Source organism: Dromaius novaehollandiae, chromosome Z (assembly GCF_036370855.1).
Source record: "Dromaius novaehollandiae isolate bDroNov1 chromosome Z, bDroNov1.hap1, whole genome shotgun sequence".
Lineage (NCBI taxonomy): Eukaryota > Metazoa > Chordata > Aves > Casuariiformes > Dromaiidae > Dromaius > Dromaius novaehollandiae.
In genome coordinates this window covers 49,496,935-49,519,661 of record NC_088132.1, presented here as the reverse complement: position 1 = coordinate 49,519,661, position 22,727 = coordinate 49,496,935, and the positions used below count along the sequence as shown (strand labels likewise).

The following is a 22,727-nucleotide window of genomic DNA, read 5'->3' as shown; positions in this document are numbered from 1 at the left end:
TACATTTTACACACATTAAAAACAAACAAACAAACAAAAATAGTAAGGCATGCATCCCAAAGGCTCATCTCAATAATTATCATCCAAATTTTCAGGCTGGCCCTGCCTAACAATGACAAAAATCAGTTTTAGCTGATAGTTGAAAAGGGGACAATATCTATTTTATAAATGTGCCAAAAGTGCTGATGCTGTTTTTTCCTAGATTTGTAACACTACAGCAACTCAAACCTCAAATACCTATAACTCTGTGATGACATCAGCTAAAATCTTCAAAGCACACATGAACATTTCACTGATGTCAACAGCTCGGAAACTGCAATATGAAATTGCACTATGTAGGGGTCTAAAACAGCATACTTCACAGATATTTGCTATTATTGCAAACCTAGGATTATTACTATCAAAACTAAGCATTTGTAAACACTAAGTTTTTTAAACGAAAATTGTTCAGAAAGTGGGATATGAATAATAAAAATAAAAAGCCTGAAAAATCTCTTAGCTTCACACAATCAATACAGTAGCAATCCAGAGATGACTTAAATCAGTTTTCAGCAAGGTTTATTCTTATTGTTCAGAAAGCTGTTTGCAAGCAGTGGACAAGGACCTCTCACAAGTGTGGGCTTCATTAAAATTGCACAGTATTAAACCAGATGTCATCAAAATCATTCTTTGAAATCATACATTTGTATGACATGCACTGCTATCCAAAAGCAAATTTTTTCAGTATTTTATATAAAAAAATGCTACTTGTTATAGCTCTGAGTAAACACTGACTTTTCCCAGCAGCAATTACTCTGCTTGCTTAAGAGCACTTTCACAGATGAAAATGCTTTGCAGGCACTAAAGAGTTCAACCACAAACACTCCCACCGCTTTTCAAAGTGGAGAGAATGCACAGAACACTGGATGATTTTTCTACAATGATACAAAAAATTCAGAATCAACAAAGAACTTATTCAGTACTCCAGTGTTTCTATAGCATTGATTTTTGTGAACCAATATCTAACAAAATAGACAATGAAATATATCACAAAACAAATTCTAGATAGAAAGTCCTCTATTATAGTACAAACGTTTTAACTGAAAGAAGTAAAATAATGGATTATTTAACAAAGAATACATTTATTAACTTATTTTCTTTTTCTACTTTCATTAGAAATGTTTCAAGAACATTACAGGTTCAAAATGTGCTTTTTTGTAAACTCCTGCACCTCTTTTAGTGAATAAAACTTCTAACTCATAGCTGTACAAAATACAATTGCCATGGGAATACACAATTTCTTCTTTCTCTAGCTCACCTACTACAATAATTCCTAAGATAAAGATGATTCAACTGTTAAAAATACCATACCAGAGAAATATTATAGCATGGAAATTATATCGCATTAAAAATGTGTTAAATGTTCAAACGGTTATGGTGAAATTACTACTGAAATATTATTAAAATTTTAACCTATAACTAAAAAGAAACAAGAGAACAGCTGTGTTTCATTCTAAACATAATGACTTTCACTAATATTTTGGATACAAAGAAAATACTGTTTACCTAGAAGAATTCTTCTTTATTTTTTCATCAATATCATTAAGGACTTGTTGAAACTCCAATTCTCCAGGAAGAATATCTAACAAACAGTCTAAATTGGAAGAATCAAGGGAATACTCTCCTCCCCACTCCATTTTCAGAATCTGTAAAATACAAATGGAAAAATGTTTAAATAATGAAAAAAACGCTGACCATAATAAGCACCAAAATAGACAACGTTTTGCTCCTCTGCATCACTTAGATTAATAAGCAAAACATATTTGTAAGGAATTATAAAATAGCATTGAATAATGCAACTCTGCCTTCTGAGCAGAATTCTATCGAGGGATACCTGTGAAATAAATACAGAAATACATTTGATGACATCTTGCATTTTTGCCTTAAGAAATGAGTTATCTTCCCCTCAATAAGAGTAGTAGGCGTCTTTATTACATATTTTTTTTTAAGAATTAGAAAGAAAATTCTCACTACTATCATTGAAAAATCTAAAAACAACAACAACAAAAAATGTATGTTTAGTGGGTAAATTCATTTTCTATGTGTGTATAATTTTTCTCCACGGAGTAACTGCTTTCTGCAATTTAAGCACACTGTTGCAAATAAGTAGAGCCTAAACAAAATTCAGACCAAAATCCTATGAGGTACCATAAAACAAGAGAGATAATCATGAAAATATTTACCTTTTTTGAGATTTACTCAACAAATACTTTGTCAGAACACAGGTCAAATTCATTGTCCTATTCAAAATAAATAAGAAGTTACGTCCCAGGAGTCTTTATATCAGAAGAAAACTATTAGCAGCAATTTAATTCTGCTTTCATTTTACTGATGAAAAAAGAATGAAATTTATTTTACAGCCAGTGATGGCTTGCTACTGAAGTTAAAGAAAAATTACATAAAAATGGAAACTTCTCAATACCAGTACATTTAATGTCCAATTATTAGTATTTATCAATACTATTTATACTGCAGTAGCAATCTGAGGTACAAATGTAACAATTTGGATGCACACAATATTTGGAAAACAAAATATACTTCATTTACAGTACTGAATGAAGAAATATACTATTTTACTTACAGGCAATATTATTTTATGAAGTAAATACAATGTTGGTCAGCCATACTTATTTCAATTTTTTAGACTATGAGCTAGAATAGAAATGACAAACCACGTATGCAACTTTCCATATGAGGAAATCTTGAACAATTGTAGAATTAGTTTTATTTACACTGTGGGCCAAATCTAAGTTATGAAAAGAAATCCACCCAGTTACCACATTGGTTTTTTACTGACTCATCACATTTTCACCAATAAATCTGCTTGCTGGCACCACTGAGCCTCCCTGAGAAACAGTATGTGACTGTCTACTCAGTCAGTGTTCAAATGCAAACCTACCAGGACTGTTGTTTTTTCCTCAGATGTTGCAAATTCCTTTTTAAAATCAAAATCTCTAAAGGACTTAAACTCTTAGTTGAGGAGAAAGATGCTAAGTGGTCACATGAATCTTCAATAGTGGTGGAACGACTAACACTTTTTAACTTCAGTTGCTAGCAGATAACCTATCTTCTTTAAGGAAATCCTTCTTTATTCATTTTTGGGAATTTACCTACAGGCACTACTAGAAAAATGGTTTGAGGGTTTCTAACTGAACAGTCAAAACACATTCTCTAAAAGAACATCAGATTAAGATGCAAAGTCAAGATAACAGCGTTGCTTGAATATGAGTGTAGACCTACAAGCAGCAGAACTGCAGATTTCTTTAGCAGAAGCATCACTACCGATATTGTCTTAGCTCTTTTAAAACAAAGAGTTAGAACCCCTCGGTTCTGTAGAGCCTGAGCTAACAGCACGATACTAAGAAATATTTTGTGGATATACCATTTTCTTAAACTCTCAGAAGCTACAGAATATCCATTTCCAAATAATAATTCAAGACTTTTCAACAGTTTGGAATGTAGCTGAAACTCGGGCACCCTTCTGGTTAAAAAGTTCGCATGTAAACCAAATACATCACGTAACACATTGAGGGAAGATCAGTCTTTGAACGTAAGACTCAAATTATCTTAACAGATGTTACCGCAATTAAAGACGCTGTAATTAAAAGCAGAAGTAAAAAGCACTCTCCCAGATGCTGAAATAGTTCATTCAGTCACTGGCAAAAAGACAGTATGCCAACTTGGGGAGATTCTATAACCAATGGAAAAAGACTAAACAATGCTCTAAGCAATCTTGAGATAAAAGGAATACTGAAAATACAGTTCACTAATATATGATACTATTTCTGTTCAGGCATGGTCACACAAATTACACCCTTAAGAAATACCTCAGATACCTCAATGTAATACCTGTAAGTCAAACCCATCTTTTATTTATCTATGCTTGCAGAACAGTCAATGACTGGTGTAAAATGTACTGTATAATGGACACATGTAATGCAAAAAAATGGAGCACTGAATGATTTTCATAAAACAGCTCTGCAATCAAAATCTATTATACATACATACATCCCTACATCTTTTCCTTACAGGATAGCCACAAAACTCTTGTGTTCCACACAGAGACACCAGTATAGTTTACAGGCCTATTACTGTTTAACAAATTCATATTCATCGTATGAAGAAAATCACCTTGTAAACATGACAGCTTAGTTTGTGTGTATGCATTCCTATAAGACTTCTATGTCATACTTGTTCAGCTCACTTGTCAAAACAAGGTAATTATTTCCTTCGGTCTTGGTTTATGGGGGAAAAAGCAACATTTGATTATTCAATTGTAAAATATTGTTTTAAATGGTCAATAGTTACTCCTTCATACAAAAATCTAAAGATTTCTAAAGATATATCTGAAGATATAGGGCTACCATATGAAGAAGCAAAAATCAAAACTGTTTCAGAGGCAAACAGTAGGTAGATGAAAATATAAACTCATTGAAATGGAGCAGAAATTCTACTGCTATTTATGTAATCGGTGTCAGGGCCCTGAGTGCACTAACAGGTTTTAATGGCCCTGAGCAGCCTCCCCAGGGACCACCACCCCCACCTCTGCCCATGGGTCCAGGGCCTCCACTTCAGGTCAGCCCCGGGCCTTGCGCTCCTGCCTGGGCTGCGCGGGACGAGTGCCCAGCTCCAGCTCCAGCGCCGCTGTGCCGCAGCCATGCCTGGGCCCGGCCACAGGCCTGCTGGCCCCGACCCGCGGGGGCCTGGCCTTGGCCTGGCCCCACGGCCCTGCTGTGCCTGACCCTGCTTACCCTCCCTGGTGGTCTGTGCTCCCAGCTGGACCTCAGACCTGCCTTAGCACCCTGCCCGCTGCTCTGGGCTGAACCAGGCTGCCCAGCTCCAGGCACCAGCTGGTCCTTGCTGCTCCCTGACAAGCAGCAGGCAGCAGCCCTCCTCTCCTGGCACAAATCAAATATTGTTTCTTCACTTTTTTTCTTCTTTGTAATGATATGAGGGAAGAAATTGATTTTGAAACTCCAAATTCTGTGGAGGAACAAAGGCACAGGTAAAGTTCCTTTCAAAATATACTAGAGGACCATTCATCACCACTAAAATGATGCGACTGTCAATCTTTCTGGTGGCTACTCAAAAAACTTAAGCTATGCACAATGTAGCTTAAAAAGGAAGAATTTTCAGGTCTGTCTTTTAACCCACAGTATTAATGCAAGTTTACTTAATGCAAGTAACAATTCCCCACGCACGATACATCTAACAGCAAGAAGTAATTTTTGTCAAAAACAATTAAGTCCATTTGAAGAAACATTATGGAATATTCAAGTTGATATAACAGTCATATATTTCTTGCTTTTTTAACTCATATAGTGCTTATGATCTAAAAGCACTTTTTCTTTTATTTTTTAACTGTTTTCTTTTTTCATGTCAATCAAAAGGAAGCAACCTTTTCATAGAAGCCATCTGTAAAATAATTAGTTCAAATTTAATGTTTCTTCATTCTGCTGCAAAAATTTCATAAACATAATTGTTGTGAAACCTCTCCATTACAAACATACATGGAAATTCCATGGGATTTTTAAGATTAGGTAATGCTTATATTTACTGTAATAAACATTCATTTTCAGACATATGGTGTGTAAAAGCTGAGTCATCCTAAAACTTCAGTAGTTTTCTGTATGAACACTTGTATTGAATGTATTACATGTATAATATACATGTACACATGTATAAATAACTATATTTATAGAGTCATAACATACTGTAAAAATGCAGCTATATAGACACCTCACACTTTTTGACAAAGACTTTTCTTTGTAAATATAAATTACGAGTACAGCAGTATTTCATTACACTGCGTAAAACATTACTAGGCCATGTTTAGAGCATAAAAATCCATTTCAGCCTTTCTAGTAACTTTGTAAATGTTGTCAGATTTATTTATCAAAGAATATGCAGTCTTGTTATTCATTTATTTCCCTATGGCACTTCAGCCAGTTAAGATCCTTGTTTTGACTTGGATGGGCTTCAGATATCACTGGATAACATCAATCATAGAGAATGTAAGGTAAATTCTGTATCATAGTTACACAAAACAAAGCTGGGGAAAAAAAGCATCTAAACACAGTTTTAAAATTATGTTTGCCTAGAGTGTCCTCTGAATCAATTGCCCAAGTCTTACGGAAAATTAATTAGCAGGGTCCTTAGGCCCTTTTGAAAAAAATTATAGTACATATGTATTCAAGAAAATCACAGCAGAATTGAAGCAGTAAGTTTAAAGTTAGACAAAGTTGTTCATAATGTTTGATCACACTTTGTTAAACATCCAGCTAAACTTTAAACTTTCTTAGGCTTTCGAATGCCCTGCATACATTAGTGTAAACTCTAAGTAAACCAAGAAGCCTTAGTTCATATACTATTTCATACAATGTAGATTGAACGGGAGACTGGCCCACTGTGTTTGAGCACTATAGCACCTAGTTGAGCAAACAGCCATTGGTCTTCAGAAAGAAGAAAAATGAATTAATTTTTCAATGAAATGCAGAGGTAGGTTTTCATACACACATAGTGTATATGAAATAATCTAAAGTTATATAAATCTGCACATAATCTAAACAGAATCCTAGCACTTATAAACATTGGCAGATATTTAATGGAATCAACAATTTATGGGCTGTCACATTAAATGAATCATGTATACTTCAGTAAGAGGTCTAGATTCCCAGTATTTCTAACCTATAAAGGCCAGAACACAAGGTGATATATAACATATGTATCCAAGCAGGTTTAAAATTAACAATTAACAATCTTAAATAAATTAATCCCAAATAATTTAAACATAAATGGTTTGACATTGATAGCAGGGAATGAAATACCAAGTTTGCATTGGATAGCTGAGGAGTAAGATAAAGAGTCTGTTACGAGGTATTTTATACAAAGAGACATCTTCAATTTGGTTATTAGCTTCCTGACTCGCCCAGGAAACATTTTTTTGGTTGTATGGTAACTTCCATTAATCACCACAACCAGGATACACTGTACAGACAAACCACTTTAGCAGATTAAAAAATGGTAGACTGATGTTGTTTTGTTCAAATCACTGATTTTTAAACCTGGAGCTGTATAAGCTGTATCACATGAGTCTACAACTCCACAATCAAAACTCTTTAAAAAGTCATCCAACATTTCAACAAGAACACACGACCTTTGCTTTTATTAATTTCTTTCGGTTAATGCCAATGCACTGTCTTAGCTCTTGTTTAATACAACAAACTTATTTCCAAATACTTAAAATAATACCTTTAATATACTTCAAAATAACTTAAATAACTATATTTTGAATTTAAACTATAACAGACACATGTAAAATGTTAAAATATGGGTATTATCTAATACATTTATTCATTTAGCAAGTTGCTCTTCACATATAATGTTATGTCATACTTCAGCACAGAATGTGCTGTATAGTCACAGACAAAGCACCATAGCAATCAAGTTTTCTGGACTGCTATTTTAAAACCAATCTAATTATTTGAAAACTTATTTTAACATTATGTGACTTTTTCTCCTAGAGATCTCGTTCCACCTCCATTCAAGACAATAAAAGAAAATTATTTACATTAACATTATTTTTTAAAAAGAGGATTTCAATGTACCTATGATTTGAAAACAGGCATATTTCAAACTGCAGAGATTTATGTAGAGAGAATTAGCCAAATCACTGAAGCACTTTTTGTGATACTGCCTCTTAATCTTACAGGAGGTCTCTTTTTATTGTACTATCACCCTTGTAAAACTAAGGCAGATAAGAGAATTGACTACAAGATTTTTCATCACTCCGCCTATACTTCCAAACTATCATCTTTACAATGATTTCCTTCATCTATCTTTAGTTGCACAACTGTTCTGAGCTGCTTTAAAGCACGGAAGATGTCATCTGCAATCACTCAGCAGGCAGCAACAGAGACTGCAATGGCTTTAAATAATACAATTCAATGTGAAATTCCTACTGTTCTGGACACATCCTCTGAATATTTAAAGTTTTGTTGGAAAGCGCATAGGACTTGCACAGGAAGTAAATTTAAAAATCATAATTTCTAGAGCTCTACTCTGACATATTAAGAGCTTTTTACCCAATTTTCCATAGTAAAATTCGTTTCAAAATTGTATCACTTTTTAAAATAAAGACCGCTAAAATAAAAGGGAGAAGTTAAAATTTCTATATATAGAAGAACAAAACTTTTTTTTTGGTTCTGATAATAGTCAAATTCTGTGTGTAGGCAGGTACAGCAGATCTCAACTTAAATTTTGGCTAGCTGCATTTTTCTCTCCCTACTTCCCATTTGATTTTCACACTCAGCTTTTACAAAAATTATAATGTATAGTTCTATTTAAAAAAATCTAAAGTATACCAAAAATAGTCTTCATGAGGATAGTATTTACATAATATTTTGCATGCTGCAAATAACTTTGAAACAAGTTCTATTAAAAACATCTAGTAACATTCCTCATCCAGACTTTCTGCATTTACTGTTACCATAAATTTATATTCAAATGTTAGTTTTCAATTTATCAGTTATTATTCACCATACACATACCACTTTTTCCTCTGTAATTTTCATAGAGATTTTCTCAGTATTTACACTTAAATTTGTAACCATATTGGACCCATTTTCCTCCTAAATTCTGCCATTATAAAAGAGGGCAAATAAGCGAGAGGGTATAAGATACAGTATATGCTATTATTTTTAATATTTGTGGATTCTTCAAACTATGTTGCTTACTCCTATTTTCCAGACATCTGTACATACAAGAATTTAAAATGAAGGTCCATGAGTCCTCGTTACTGCTTCTTCCCTATTCTTTGAGTCACACAAGATGAACTGCTGAGAGGAATCAGCACTTCTTTTTTAGATTTTCTGCTACTTGGGACTGGTAAGAGACATTCGAAGACAAGGAGAAAACTCTCATTTACATAAACTTAATCAAACACTATTGGTCAAAGCCAGTGACTTCAAAAGAGGAACATGCTATCTGGATTTGCAAGGAAACTCCTGAGGAGTTATTTCAGAAGAAAGGAATAAAGCATAGTGTAACTTTGTAACCTTAAGGAAAGAAGAAATGACCATTTTCCCAATAGCTCTTGAGTGCCAAAATTTCAAGAATCCACATTTCTGCCATGGCCACATACACACAAACACAGAGCATAAAAAATGCGTGTACCTTAACATTTTTGCATGCATATGTTTTTATCCTCTTCTGCCACTGTCAAGCATTAAGACTACATCGATTAATCTCGTTGTGAAATGGATAAGCTTTATTAATGATGGATGTTTAAAAAATTATTTTCAATTATAACTTAATCACTAATTAGTAGGCTAAAGTAATCACCAATGCATAGACAAGACATTCTTAGAAACCTAATTACAAATACCTTCTTTATATGTTTTCTCACCATCCTTTTTTTTGATTAATGGTATTTGCCAAGAAAATATATGATAACTAGAATACTAATTTCAAAATAGCATATGGTATTTCATTTATTTTCTACAGTTACAGCTGGAGATCATAAGTATGGAGTAAATTTGGCATACTGGTATGTTCAGGAAGGTGTCTGAGACCAGTAATTACTTTCCCCAGAAGGACTGCGTGGCATTGTTTTTTTTCTTACGGACAAGAATATAAGAAATCTCCTATGTGTGACACTACTGGTGCATACACTGAAGAATTCTCCTTTCAGTTATGGCAACAGGAGGTGGTATTGAGAGAGAATAGTGAATTTTCTCATCTCTTGTGATGTAGTAGAAAGATATGAGGAGGAGACAATACATTATAAAACCCTAAATCCCACTCAGAACTGTGCTCTCAAAAACACCTACTACAGCCTTCCTATCTTTTCTGTCATTAATGTATAAAATTACACAGATTTATAAGCACTGTAGTGAAGGAACTGATCTTGTAACACACTGTTAAAGAACCTAACATATACCATTTCCAAGTAAAAACCTTGCAAATACATAGTAAATACTTACATACTAGCCTATAAAAGCCTTTTCTTTTCTTGTTTATTGGAAAATCCTCCACCCAGACATAATACTCTTTCAGAACAATGGTATTTAAAGCAAACAAATTTCAAGACCTTTCAGGTCTTATAGTTCAGTAAATCAGATACAGAGTTGTTAGAATTTTAACAGAAAATAGCCTTCCAATGAAACTGTTCTATTTAAATAGAAATACAAACAAGTCTGTGACCATAGCTTTTAAATGGCAGGCTGCATTTCAGTCTCTACACTCTTGAACATTGATCTTTGCCATTACTTCTCAACTTAATGCTGAAAGTCTGAAAAATGTCAATTTTACAAAAATGAAACACAGAAACTCTCCCTAGAGACCTCTCTTATGTGTGCACGATCTTAAGGCTTGTTTAGTGGTACAGATGTCAGATTTTTTTTCCCAAAAATATTATTAAAGCTTCCTACTAAATTCCATGCAGGGTCATATGAAATGTTTTACTGACATCTGGTACAACATGTCCACTAAATTCCCTTTTTCTAGCATATTTTTTTTTTTGAATCTTCCAATTCTTAAATCAAAACTTTGAATCAATATTTGCTGGCAGAACTGAATTTGCAAAGGTTTCATGTCATTTTGCCTAATGTTTAACACAACAATAATGTTCATTAAAAATTCTTATAATGATAATATATATCATTAAGATATTACAAGTTAACAGTCACACACTGTTTCTTCAAATTCATATTTACCTATGATTTTCAACTTCAAAAGCACCTTTAAGCTCCTGTTTCTCTTTCCCTTAAAAAACAAAACAAAACAAAACACAAAGTAATGACACTCTCTTTTATCATGTATACTGGAGTATATACGCTCGAGTATACATGATATAGTATGTGTTAGATATTTTTGAGCTCGCAAGGTAAGGTCTTGTTTGAATAAAACTCATCTGTTTGCTTCTTCCATACTCCAGGTCTAGGAATGGCACCTCAGTCCCTGCACCTTCTTGGTCAGTTTCCCATCCAAATCTCCAAAGCAGTCAATAGATCAAATCAGATTTATTTTAAAGATGTAATTTTCAACTTTGAATTCATAAGAAACCTGCACTGCCCTTATTCAAAGCATATTACCATCTCACGAGGAAGCCCAGGAAGGACACGACGTATTTTGGCTGAGAATATTTGGTTATGTGACAGACTTTAACAGGACAGCAGACAGAGCAAGACTATAACAATCTTCAAGACATCTGCATTGCTTTCCCTTCAGAAAAAAGCTTTTCACTGTAGCAGAAGTGACACAACAATGACATGCCACCTACAATAACAACTTCCTCTTCACTCTGTCTATACCTTTTCTTTTTAAAGCACACATATTTGAAGTGGAAAGAAGTTATTTCATGCTCTTTTTTGTACTAAAGCCTTTCTCATTTAATATATTAACTCCTTTCTCATCTCCTATTCCTCTACTGTTCCTGCTTTTCAGCCTAGTTTCCAAAGAAAATGCGGCTTATACAACCATGATGTCTGTGCATCCATCTTTCTCACCACCGTCCCAGGCTCACCCTTTTGCCAATTTCAGCCAAGTTTTACAGAGGTGTAGAAGCCTCAGAGATAATTATGTTCTTATAAATTTCATGAAAGTAATTACACAGACAAAAGATAAAAACTCTGTAAATGACTGTGCTGAAGCATATCAGAACTTGTAATTGACTGTAAGAAAGAAAGGCTTGCAACATTAAGTATCACTCATTCAAGAAGCAGTCATGTTTTCTGATGCTGGAGAATGTGGAAAAGTTTGAATCAATTTTTGCTTTTATAACTCAATTTGCTAAGGTTTCATGCAATATTGCCTAATGCTTAATATAACAATAGATCCTTAACACAACCCTAGATCCTTAACTGCCAGGCACAGGAAGAGTTTGGTATTTGCCAAAGTCATATGACAGGGATCAGTCCTCCTTGAGGGACCATGATGAGACACAAAGCTGGGTCCTGATTTCAGCCTTCGATGATAACAGCTACTATTTTCTGTGTAGCTAATCTTTATTCTTTTGGATTTGCGTTACATAGAGGCCTTGGGAAGCAGGAAGAGAGAGAGAGAGCCTCCAAAGTCTCCTTTTGCAAAAAGTTAACCAGATGAAAGTGTGAGTGAGAAAAGATCATGATGTGACTTATGCTTATGTAAAAGTATCCACTAGCCAAGGGACTGCATGAACACCTAGATAAGGCATTTGGAAACCACCTTACCAAAAATGAGGACAGAGGTCTTAAAGGCTCCCTACTGTGTAACTGTGAGAAAATTAACTGATTGCCCTGGGGCAATTGAACTGCACACAGTATGCTTGCTTTTTGTCAGATGATTCATACCTGGAAAGTTTTAAGTAGGGAATATCCCAATAGCCAGAAGCAGAAAAAAGCAGTTTGATGGAGATTCTGAGACCCCTTGGCACCAATTACACTAAATATGTTAGAAGCGGACTTAGTACTGAACACTAACCTCTGACACATCCAGGGAAGTCTCCTTGACTCCACTCTTCCTAGTACCAAGGTAAACAATGAGAGGGCATCTGCGGTCCTTTAACTTGCTCCGATGCACTAGTAACCTGAGCGACAAGTTCTGTGTTAACACTCATCATTCAAAAGGCCTCATGAATGACCAGTGGAGTTGAGGAGATCTCAGCACAATTGAGCATGTTGTGAAATGATCTTGAAAGATATTTCCTGACATCAAACCTCTTTGGAAAATGTCAGCTACTACACTCCAGAGTGTTCAGCTGACAAAAAGGATATGATTAAATCCAGAGTTTCATCGGATACTTTTGAAACCCCACTCAGAATCCTGACCTAAGCGATTGGCACACAGCATACCAGTCAGAAAGATGCTTCTCCTTCAAATTATAGAAGCATGTCACCTTCCTCTAAATCTGTGTTTGTGAACAACTTCTCCAAAAATTACTTTTCATATTGTTGCCTCATTTTGTGTGAGAATTTATTCAGAAACACAGATTTGGAGGAAGGAAAAAATCAATGAAAAATCAAGACAACAATATGAAGATGTTTGCAGATTCTTGTTGAAGACAATGAGAAGATTAAGTGCCCAAACTGTGCATAATACAAGACTCATAGCTATGAGAAAGCCATGTGTGTAAGAACAGACCACTGCTTTATATAACTGAGAGGAACTGAAAAAGTGCCAGGTGCACAGTGGCCTATACATTAATACATAGGGCATATACATTAATACATAGAGGGCATAACTGCACTTTTTTTGGTGAGTAATATTGTCTAGAAGCTCCTTGTTTTTGGAAAATAATGTAATTATCATTATGATACATTAAGAGTCCTAACCAAGTTACAGTGTGACAGGCCTATCTTTTTCTTTACCCAGAGAGTCAACACATAGAAAAAGAATTACTTCTTATTCAAGGAGGATTTTTTCTTCTCTGTACAAAGCTAAATTTAGATTTTGCAAAGTATTAAAAGTATAATATACATATTTTTTAAGCTGTTCTTAAATCTCTAAGAACAAAGCAAAAAATCTTAAAGAAAACTACTTTTTCCACAAGCATTTTCCACAAACATGCACTCCAGCAGAGGAAAGACTTTCAAAAAGTCAACATCAGACCATAATATCCTCCATTTGCCAAGCTCACAGGGATGCACCTGACATACAGTTCATAGACCAAGGTATACAAACAGTATTCTGTTATAGCATATCAGTGATTAAAATACTTAGGGATGCTGCCTTTAATTATATGGTTTGCAATGACAGAAGAGAGGGGGGCAGAAGAGACGGGGCAAGATGTCCTCTCTAGTACAGATTACCTAGAACTTTCCATAATCCAGAGAGGTAATGAGTGGGTCAACGGATGAAGTTAACATCACTCTGACGGTCTTGACTGACAGATAACTTATTAGTCATTACAAAAAATGAGAAGACGAAGAAGCAGAACAAATTTTTTATATTATTGAATTATATCCCAATGGTGCCTGGCTGCTGAGTATGACAACTCAAGAAAAGCAAACAGAATGACAAGTCTAAAATGCATCTCCTTTTGTTACAGAATTCTTAACAAAAAAGTTACATTTCCGTCAGATTTGTTCCTGTTGCTTTTACGTTTCCTACTTTAACAAATTTCTTCAAGTCTATTTGAATAGGTGCTGTAAAATTATACTGAAAAAGGTTGTATTTTTGGCACCTTCAATTATATTGAATGTGTTATTGATTATATTGTAAATGTTTTGTCTGATACTTTGCATATCGAATTATTTTAAATATTCAATTTTGCCTTCTCTCAAGTAATAATATTTGACTAACAATGTTCTCAATTTTCAGATTTAAAAAAAAAAAGAAAAGTGAGGCACTCAGAGCAGTCCTTTACATAAGGCTATACTGAAATTTTTACTTAAAACAGAAATAAGATTTTCCATCTGGTATTTTAATAGTTGTATTTTATCTCCAAAATTTAATATAATACCTTTGAGAACATTAGATTTTTAATAATAATTTTTGACCAAAGATTTACTAAATTTATCATGCAAAGGACTATTGTATTGACTTTGTGAAGCACTTCGTTCTTCATTTTTTGCTCCATATCTTATATTTAAGATCTCTAATGCTAAATAACTACAGATAAACATTCCAAATTTCAAACAAGAATTCCTCTGTTATGTGAGGAATAGAGCACTTCTATAAATAAAATATACATTTAATAAGTCATATACATTTTGCAAATAAACATTTTATAAACAAATATTTACAAATTTTAAAAAATTATAAATATTATATGAATAAAATGCTGTTGCTTTCTCTCTTCGGAATCAAATATTGCCATACTGCCATTCAAATATACCATTTGCTGGGTAGTGAAGTCTTTTAAATTATACTGTGTTTCTCATTGGCTGTGTTCTTCACATACAACTCCAGTTCTATCAAAAATAGCGAGGCAGACAAATCCCCAAAAGCCTAGGCCTCATGCATAGCATTTTATTCTCATCTATCACAGAAAGCTTTTGCCCGGACTGGTGTGTTATCCAAAACAGAGAAAAGTAGGAAAACGGACTATGGTTGCCATGGCATAAAAGCGATGAAGATGGGAGGGTTACAGCTTGGCCCTGCAATCATTATAGATATCTCATCAGGAGAAACTAAGGTGTTTCTGTCCCTGTGCTGGACATTTGAATACTGAAAGTATTCACCGTGAAGTAGACATTTTTGGGTTCAATATTTATAAGGGAAGATGTAAGAACAAAGACAAATTGGATAAACAATAGCTTAAAGAACTATTATCTGGTTTTTTTAGAAAGGTGACTAAATAAAGCAAGCTTAGGAAGAGCTCAGATGTTTTCTTAAAGTGTATAAGTCACGAAAAATAATAAATTCAATAATAATAAATAAAAAACTCTTAATAATAATAAACAAACAAAAAACTCTTGCAGCACAAATTTTTTAGATGATTTCATAAAGATATCTAACCATGTTACATTCATTTTCCAGCAAGGCCAACTCAAATAGCTGACTAGAAGAAAAGAGGGGGCATATAGTTCTTAACAAACCTATAAATTCAGTTTAAGATGTTACTGTGGTTTTGTACAGACTGTGTTGTATAATAGAATGGTATAAAAAATTGTCTTAAGTATTTCCAAGCCTAAGTGAACAAACTTTCCATTTCTTACTTTGAGATATATTCATGAAGAGAAAAGTCTATTTCTGTTTGAAAACACATTACAATAAAAGTCACCTGGCTTTGTCAAAGTAGCACAATAAAGGTAGAAAGTGTACAACTATTTTGAGTATCCTAGCCTGCCATATTTATGAAAAATTAGATAGTAAGAACCAAACGGGAGGTGGCCAAAAAAGATTGTATGTGGATCTGAAAGGGTACTTGTTATCTCTCAAAACATCCAGCTGGCCTTTCTATCTTGGAATAACTGCTATATGACCCAGAGGTCACTTCTGAATGTCAAATTCTTTTTTTATAGACAACAAAGTACTCTTATCAAACATAACTGAAATCACTCTTTAAAGAAGACAGACAATATGATACCATATGCCACTTACCATGGCTTCACAGACCATAGACCAGACTTTGACGGCTATTGACCTACTTGTTTATTCCAGTTCGCGCAAATAGTAAGTCACCTCCAAAAACTGAATACATTCAAGGACATGAAAAAGGATAGTTAAAGGATAGTTAAGTTTAGCTTAAGACGCAAAGAGATTGAAAAAAAAACCACTTGTGAAACTTTAGAAATACTTACCTTCCTTCTTTGGAAACTCAAACTTATTGTCCATTTAAACTTAACCCCCCCCCGGCCCAAATGTTAGTTCAACACTGATTAGAGTATTTTTTTGTGTTAAGCTTACATTTTATTTTTTTTTATGATAACTAAAGTACAGTTTGTAACTATAATCAAGATAAAACAGAAGATATAACATTTGATAGTTAAATAGGAAATATTTGTACAGAACTACAGTACCATTCAGGTCCTTCTCAAAATATGTCATGAAATGCCATAAGAACCTGCATAATTGGTTTAGATCAGGAAAAGAAGAACACTAAGGCCTTGTCTGAGGAAGATTAAACAACAGGAGAGATATATGGATTCCAATAGAGTAGGGATATATTCAAAATAATAAGCTTTTGGCTGAGCAATGTGGTAAATTCTGCCCATTTGGAAAGGGCAACAAACAAACTAACAACCCCCTCCCCAAACTAACCTACTGTAATTCCCCAATGACACAAATTGTAATCCGAGCTCTAAATATTTTTCTAATTAGGTATTTTATAATTTGTGCTATTTTTGAAATTCTGCATTTGAAAGTATTTGTGCACACAACGCATTTAAAGAATACCACCACTGAATGATGACATTAATTGTGATACTGAATGGAGAAAGAGAAGCTAGTATGAAGATATGTAGTTGACATTTGTCACCATTTGCCCCCAGGTGAAATTCATTTACTGGGGGGGAGGGGACCCCTTCCAATTTGCTTGAAAGTGACTGGCTCTCACTTGCACACTTTTATACCATGACTAACAGTTAACAACAGGCTACATAATACACAGCTATAACACAATGCTGTTTACAATGAAGTACATCCTGTCAGTAGTCAAAAGAGGTAACAGACTATCTAGATGCCAATAAATGCTTGGCCATGAAATGGCAGATCAGCCAGCTTGCTTTTCCTTCTCTCAGGGTAACCTCACTTCTCTCTAGCTTCATTACTGGTTTTGTGCAGGTGATAAACTGGCTACGGCTCAAGTGTGCTCTATCACCTCCCATTTACTATTTACATCTGAACGACAGCTCACAGCTACAAACTGACACTATAGTACAGTGTAACTGGTGTTTCCAGGCTGAACAAATCAACCTTCACCAATTTAAGTAGGACATAATATTTGCTTGCACTGAAAAGAGACATAAGGTCACTAAAATAGCATAACTGGTGACAGCAAATAGCACTGTAACACCACTGATAGCATAACCTGTGACAATGTATAAGCATTTTGCACTGCAGCTAAACAGAAGTGTATAACTGCAAAGAGGCTAATAGAGACTTGTGGTATGGTTGCACAAATGGTTCAGGAAAACATCTGCAAGCAGTCAAATCTGCAAGAAAAGAAGAAGAAATGCAACTCAGGAAGGAAGGATGTCTGTTGGAACCAGAATAATCCCGTAGAATAAACAGAAAAATATGCCTGGCAAAACCAGAACAGGTCCTGGTCCTAAAAAATCAGATCAGCTATGTTGAGTGCAGATGAGCTCCTCCATTTCTTTTTGAGGAGGAGGGTGAGAAGCATAAAACATTAAGTATGAGGGAGGAAAAATGGAAAAAGTCCCCCACTTGCATTCAGGCTTTCCCTTATCAAAGAGCTCAAGCTGGCCACCTCAGTGACTAAGACCATCAAGGATCTGAGCCATCAATGGTAGCTATCCAGCATTAGCTCTGCAGTATTGTATACTTACAGCTCATTTAAGATAAGCATGTTAAGGACTAACTGTTTTAATATTGTGTGCTCCTAGCTGTTAACAACTAAAAATTGACCACTAGCAATGTATACTGTTAACGAATGCCAAATCACTAAAGTGTTGTTTTGAAGTTTAAAACTGGCCTGATTTATCAGTCTTCTAAACACAGTAATCTGTAATTCTCTAAATGGTAAATATACATATACATATGTTCAGTTGCAAGTGTCATGCTCCTGTGAGCAGAGTACAATTCCTAGTTCTGCTATACACTTCATATGTGGAGCAGGAGTTGGGTAAATCACGTATTCCTGCTCTTTAAATTTGGTAACAGGAATGCTATTTCCCTTCTCCCCTCTCCTTTGTCCTATTTATCTTGTGAGCTCTTCAGATTAAGGACAGTCTTTTACTAGGTCTAACATCAACCACAAATGATGCAGGATCTCAGGCTGGTAGGTGCTATTTCCATCAAAACAGAAAACTGTAATAGTCAGCTAAATTCAATGAATAGATCTTCATGCACCAAGATGTAATAAAACTAAGTTTTGGGCAGGCTTCTGCAACTATAGAACTATACATTTCATTTCTACGACTGTCTACCTTCTCCATCACACTAGTGGTTGTTTGTGACCCACACTCCCCCTTCCAGCCAATATCAACGTCTTGCACCCTCCTCTCACAAGAGTTCTGCATGCTCCTCACTTCTACCTCCTTTACCAGGGTTCCCTCAACAGCACCCTCATATCTCATGGCAGTCCTTATTTTGCAAGCTTGCAAACAATTTTATGTAATCTCATTTCCCACGCTTATTCTACTCACCACTTTTATTCTGGGAGGTGAGTCAATCTGGATGCTAATAACTATACTGTGAAGACAGATGAAGATGAGAGATGGACCTTGCTATACTGGCAAGCATTAACTGTTCAAACATTACATTTTTAGCCATGATGTTGTTTGAAAGATACTTGAAGTTATGACTATTCTAAATAATAGCAAAGGCTTTCAGGCGTCACCTGTTTTCCTCCTTTCAGTTCTTTAATCTCTTATAAAATCAGTAAGATTCTACCCAGAATATTGCCCCAAAATTGAATTCTTCACAAAGTTCTCGTATTCAAAAACAGAAAAGGAAACTACATCGAAAAGACAGCAAGCTTTCAAACTTGACTAATGAGATGTCTTATCTTTTGCACTGATTTGCCTATTGTTCAAAGATTGAAAATTTACTATATAACCAAAGAGAAAAAACAAAGGATTAAGATTAAATAATACATTGTATATTCACTAGATACCAAAAGATGCATACAGTATGCAGCTAATGTATCTTCAGCAATTAAAAATTCAGCTATATGAATATTGCAATGATTTAAGTTTTTGAATTATTTATCTCAAAGTGGCAGAAAAGATCACTATTTAAAAATAACATGCAACATGCGAGTCATGAAAAATTGATGTGCAACAGACAGTCTTTAAGATTTGAGCTCCCTTTATGCAAAGCTATTAATGCTAAAAATTTCCTACCAAAATTAAAGTCATTGGAAAAAGAAATCTTATGACCTGTTCCAGCAGTTCCTAATTCTCAGTTTTATTCCCTCTGAAGTATACTTGCAAGTGTATGAATTCAAAAGAAGGGTAACGTGGTGTTGCTTAAATCAAACCACAAAGGAAAAAATTAAATTCTCTCCAAAACCACTCCCTTCTTTTTTCCATTTGCCCCTCTCATCTCTCATCCTCTGCCACACTCCTCCCCCCCCCTCCAGGTTTCTCAACAAAAATAAATGCTGGATGGCTTCATGTTAAGTCAGAAAAATCATCACTATAGCTGCATTTTACTGTATTTGCGGCTTAACATATCCCAACAGTGAATCTAACATTTAGAATCTATCATATCAACATAGTCATCATGATCCAAGCTGCAAATAATAGAGAGTGTCAGTGTCAATTTTGCTTTCTCACACTTCCTTCCCTTCACTTCATCTGATTTTAATAATCCCTGTCAAACCACAAACAGTCCAAATTACCTTCTTAACACAGAAGCTTTCAAGGAAGAGACAGAATCTCAACTTTCATTTAGCGACTACAAAAGCAAGCTGTCCAACTGGACAAATATTATTTCCACTCTTGACAATCTCTACAGTAAAGCATGCTTTTTAATTTTAACTGAAGCTGCCAAGGGTTTGATATCAGCTTCTCGTTCAGTGTAGACTGACTCACAGGATTAGCAGACCAACAACTGCAATTGTGTTTAAAGAAGCCAACACTCCCAGCTAAAAGAGAAAAAGCTGCATGCAAAAGATGACAATTGCATGTTAGAAGGTAACAACAAACTGAATTAAGAAAAAGATTATAAAAATAATTTCAATTAAGTAAATCTCATAAGGTCTATTTCAAGAGCATTTTAAATTTCTAAGATAGACCAAATGGTTGCTACTAAAATGTAATATAAATCAAACTTTTAGGAAACACAGAATTTGTAGCTTCATCTATACGGCTGACAGTCTAAGAAAGGTTAGCATTTGACAACAGGAAATATGTTCAAGGCAAATAAGCTCCCACAAACGTATGTGATCTGTAATTATTTTCCTCTCTCTTGGTTTGTCTTCAAAGCAAGCTTGATAACATAACTCACTACTTCACATAGATCAGTTTAAAAGTAATTGATTTCTCTGATGAGGCACAGTATTGTATAATTAGCATTCTATTTGAAGTTTATGTGGATTAATCAAAGCATAATATATTTTTATATAAAATAGTTTCTTCACATAGACACAGCACTCTCTCTAATCATCTGGAAGTCTACTGCTTTTTCGTATTTTAATTACTTAAAGTTGAAATCAGGTTTTGAAGTGTTACTAGCTATAAAAAAGCAAAAAAGAATAACCAAGATGATTCCCACCAGAAGACTCATGTTGTAAAATATTTGTTTAAATACTTCAAATAGCCTGTCCCATGTATAGGCCTATTAAGACTAATCAAAGCTGCTTTAAAAGATTCTATGGTAACCAGCAAGAATACATCAAAACAATAAAAGCCTATCTTTGAGAAATCCACAAAAGAACTTTGTGAAACAGAGAGGTATATGCCTATGTGGTGTCTAGAGTTCCACAGCAAGAGAATTATGCTTTCTACTAATCAGAACACAGGCCTGAGTTAAGGGCTTTTTGTTTCTTTCTTTCTTTTCAACATTTTGGGATAACAGCTGGATCTCTATGATCACCTCCTTTCATGGTAGGACATCCTCCTCCTCGCCTGCTTATTTTGTTTCCCTTTCCAGAGAAGGGAAGTCTTACCAACTCGCTTTTTTTTCTCCTTCAGCATTGGCTAGCTGGCATACAATTTTGATACTCAGCAGTATACTGATCCTACCATATTAGGTCTGCATCTGATTTGACCTATATTATCTTTTATCCCATATACACTGATGCATAAAATCCCCTACACTTGCCTTGAAGAGAGAGAAAGGACTACTAACACTTAAACTTTGGATGCTCATAAGGGCAAAGTAGGCTAACCAAAAGGTAATATAGAATTTTAAGAGTCTGGTAGAAGTCTATCCCTACTACATATGATCCTCCAATAAAAGTTCGCATAATGGTAAAGTAGGTCAGAAGATCATTATCAATGCATCTTAAAAAAGATGCTAACTGTAATACACAGACAGATGTTATTCTCAATTATAATTAAAAGCACATGGATTTACATCTCTTGAAGCAAAGTGTTTAATTCTACTCTCGACTGTCTTGACTTTCAGCTAACCAACACTTTGAATCCAGAGAACTCATAAGTGACGTCAGCTAGATTTCTGCATTAAAAAAGTTCAAATTACAAGTCTTGTAAAAATTACACTTTTCATGTTTATTACTTGCCCATTATCTTACTGACTCATCCATTTCATTCAAATAAAATATACTTGCCTGTAAGAGGTCTGCTGCTATATCTGCCTCTCTTGCTTTCCCTTAATATTTCTCTCACTTTCCATACTTTCTCTGCTTTTGGGCAGCTGAGACTTTCTACTCTCTTCCCATCCAAACTATCACCACAATGTTCAGCAAAAACAGTCATCAATGTTGACAAAGGTGTTTTCATGCTTGGCTGTTAAGATCTAAAAGGATAAACACAACAGTTACCATTTCAAGCAACCTACAAACTTTGGCAGACTTATCACTATTTAGTAACAGCAGCAGCCTCCTGATTCTGTGTTACGACAACATCTTACTCCAGGAACGCACACGTTGCTCAGCATGACATAAAAGTGTTCCCAGTAGGCCATTTTCTCTGGACGTTTCCAGCCACAGTCTCTGGACACACTGCAAACAGCAAATACTTTACTACTTCTTCAATATCATAACAAAGGCGAAGCATTTGAGAACACTGAGGGCATCCTTCTCCTATCCAGCTTGCATCACTTCTTTCTCATTGTTCTTCCCACTTATGTAGTATTTTTTTATTTTTACAATAAAATGTACATGTTATTTATTGTCTAACCATTAGCAAATACAATGGCAGTAAGAGATAGGAAAAAATATCCATAGAATACTATTCTGAAGTACAAATATACTCACTGACATGAAAGTGTGTTAATGCCACACCTTTTTAACAGTAATCAAAGTATTTGTACAAAACTAAACCTCGTACGTATTTGGTTTGCAATTCTACAATTATCTAGGAAGCCTAGATTTTTTTTTCAGGATAGGAGCTTCTTATGTAATTCAGAAGCCGTATCTAAGTAATTTTTTTCAACTAGTTGCTTAGAGTAAG

General features: G+C 34.7%; 1 protein-coding gene across 2 annotated transcripts in view; it reads right to left on the bottom strand.

Moving 5' to 3' along the window:
* The window catches only part of LOC135323427 (uncharacterized protein KIAA0825-like), a 253,838-nt gene that overhangs the window by 216,433 nt on the left and 14,678 nt on the right, over positions 1 to 22,727 (bottom strand). Inside the window, exons 1-2 of one of the 2 annotated variants that reach the window (XM_064501467.1) lie at positions 12,499 to 12,562; positions 1,546 to 1,685 (exon numbers count right to left, since the gene is read on the bottom strand). In XM_064501467.1, the coding sequence (XP_064357537.1) occupies positions 1,546 to 1,676 (131 nt within the window). In that variant the 5' untranslated portion in view covers positions 1,677 to 1,685; positions 12,499 to 12,562. Of the gene's footprint in view, positions 1 to 1,545; positions 1,686 to 12,498; positions 12,563 to 22,727 lie in introns of those variants that run through there. The other variant, XM_064501466.1, reaches the window with a different exon arrangement.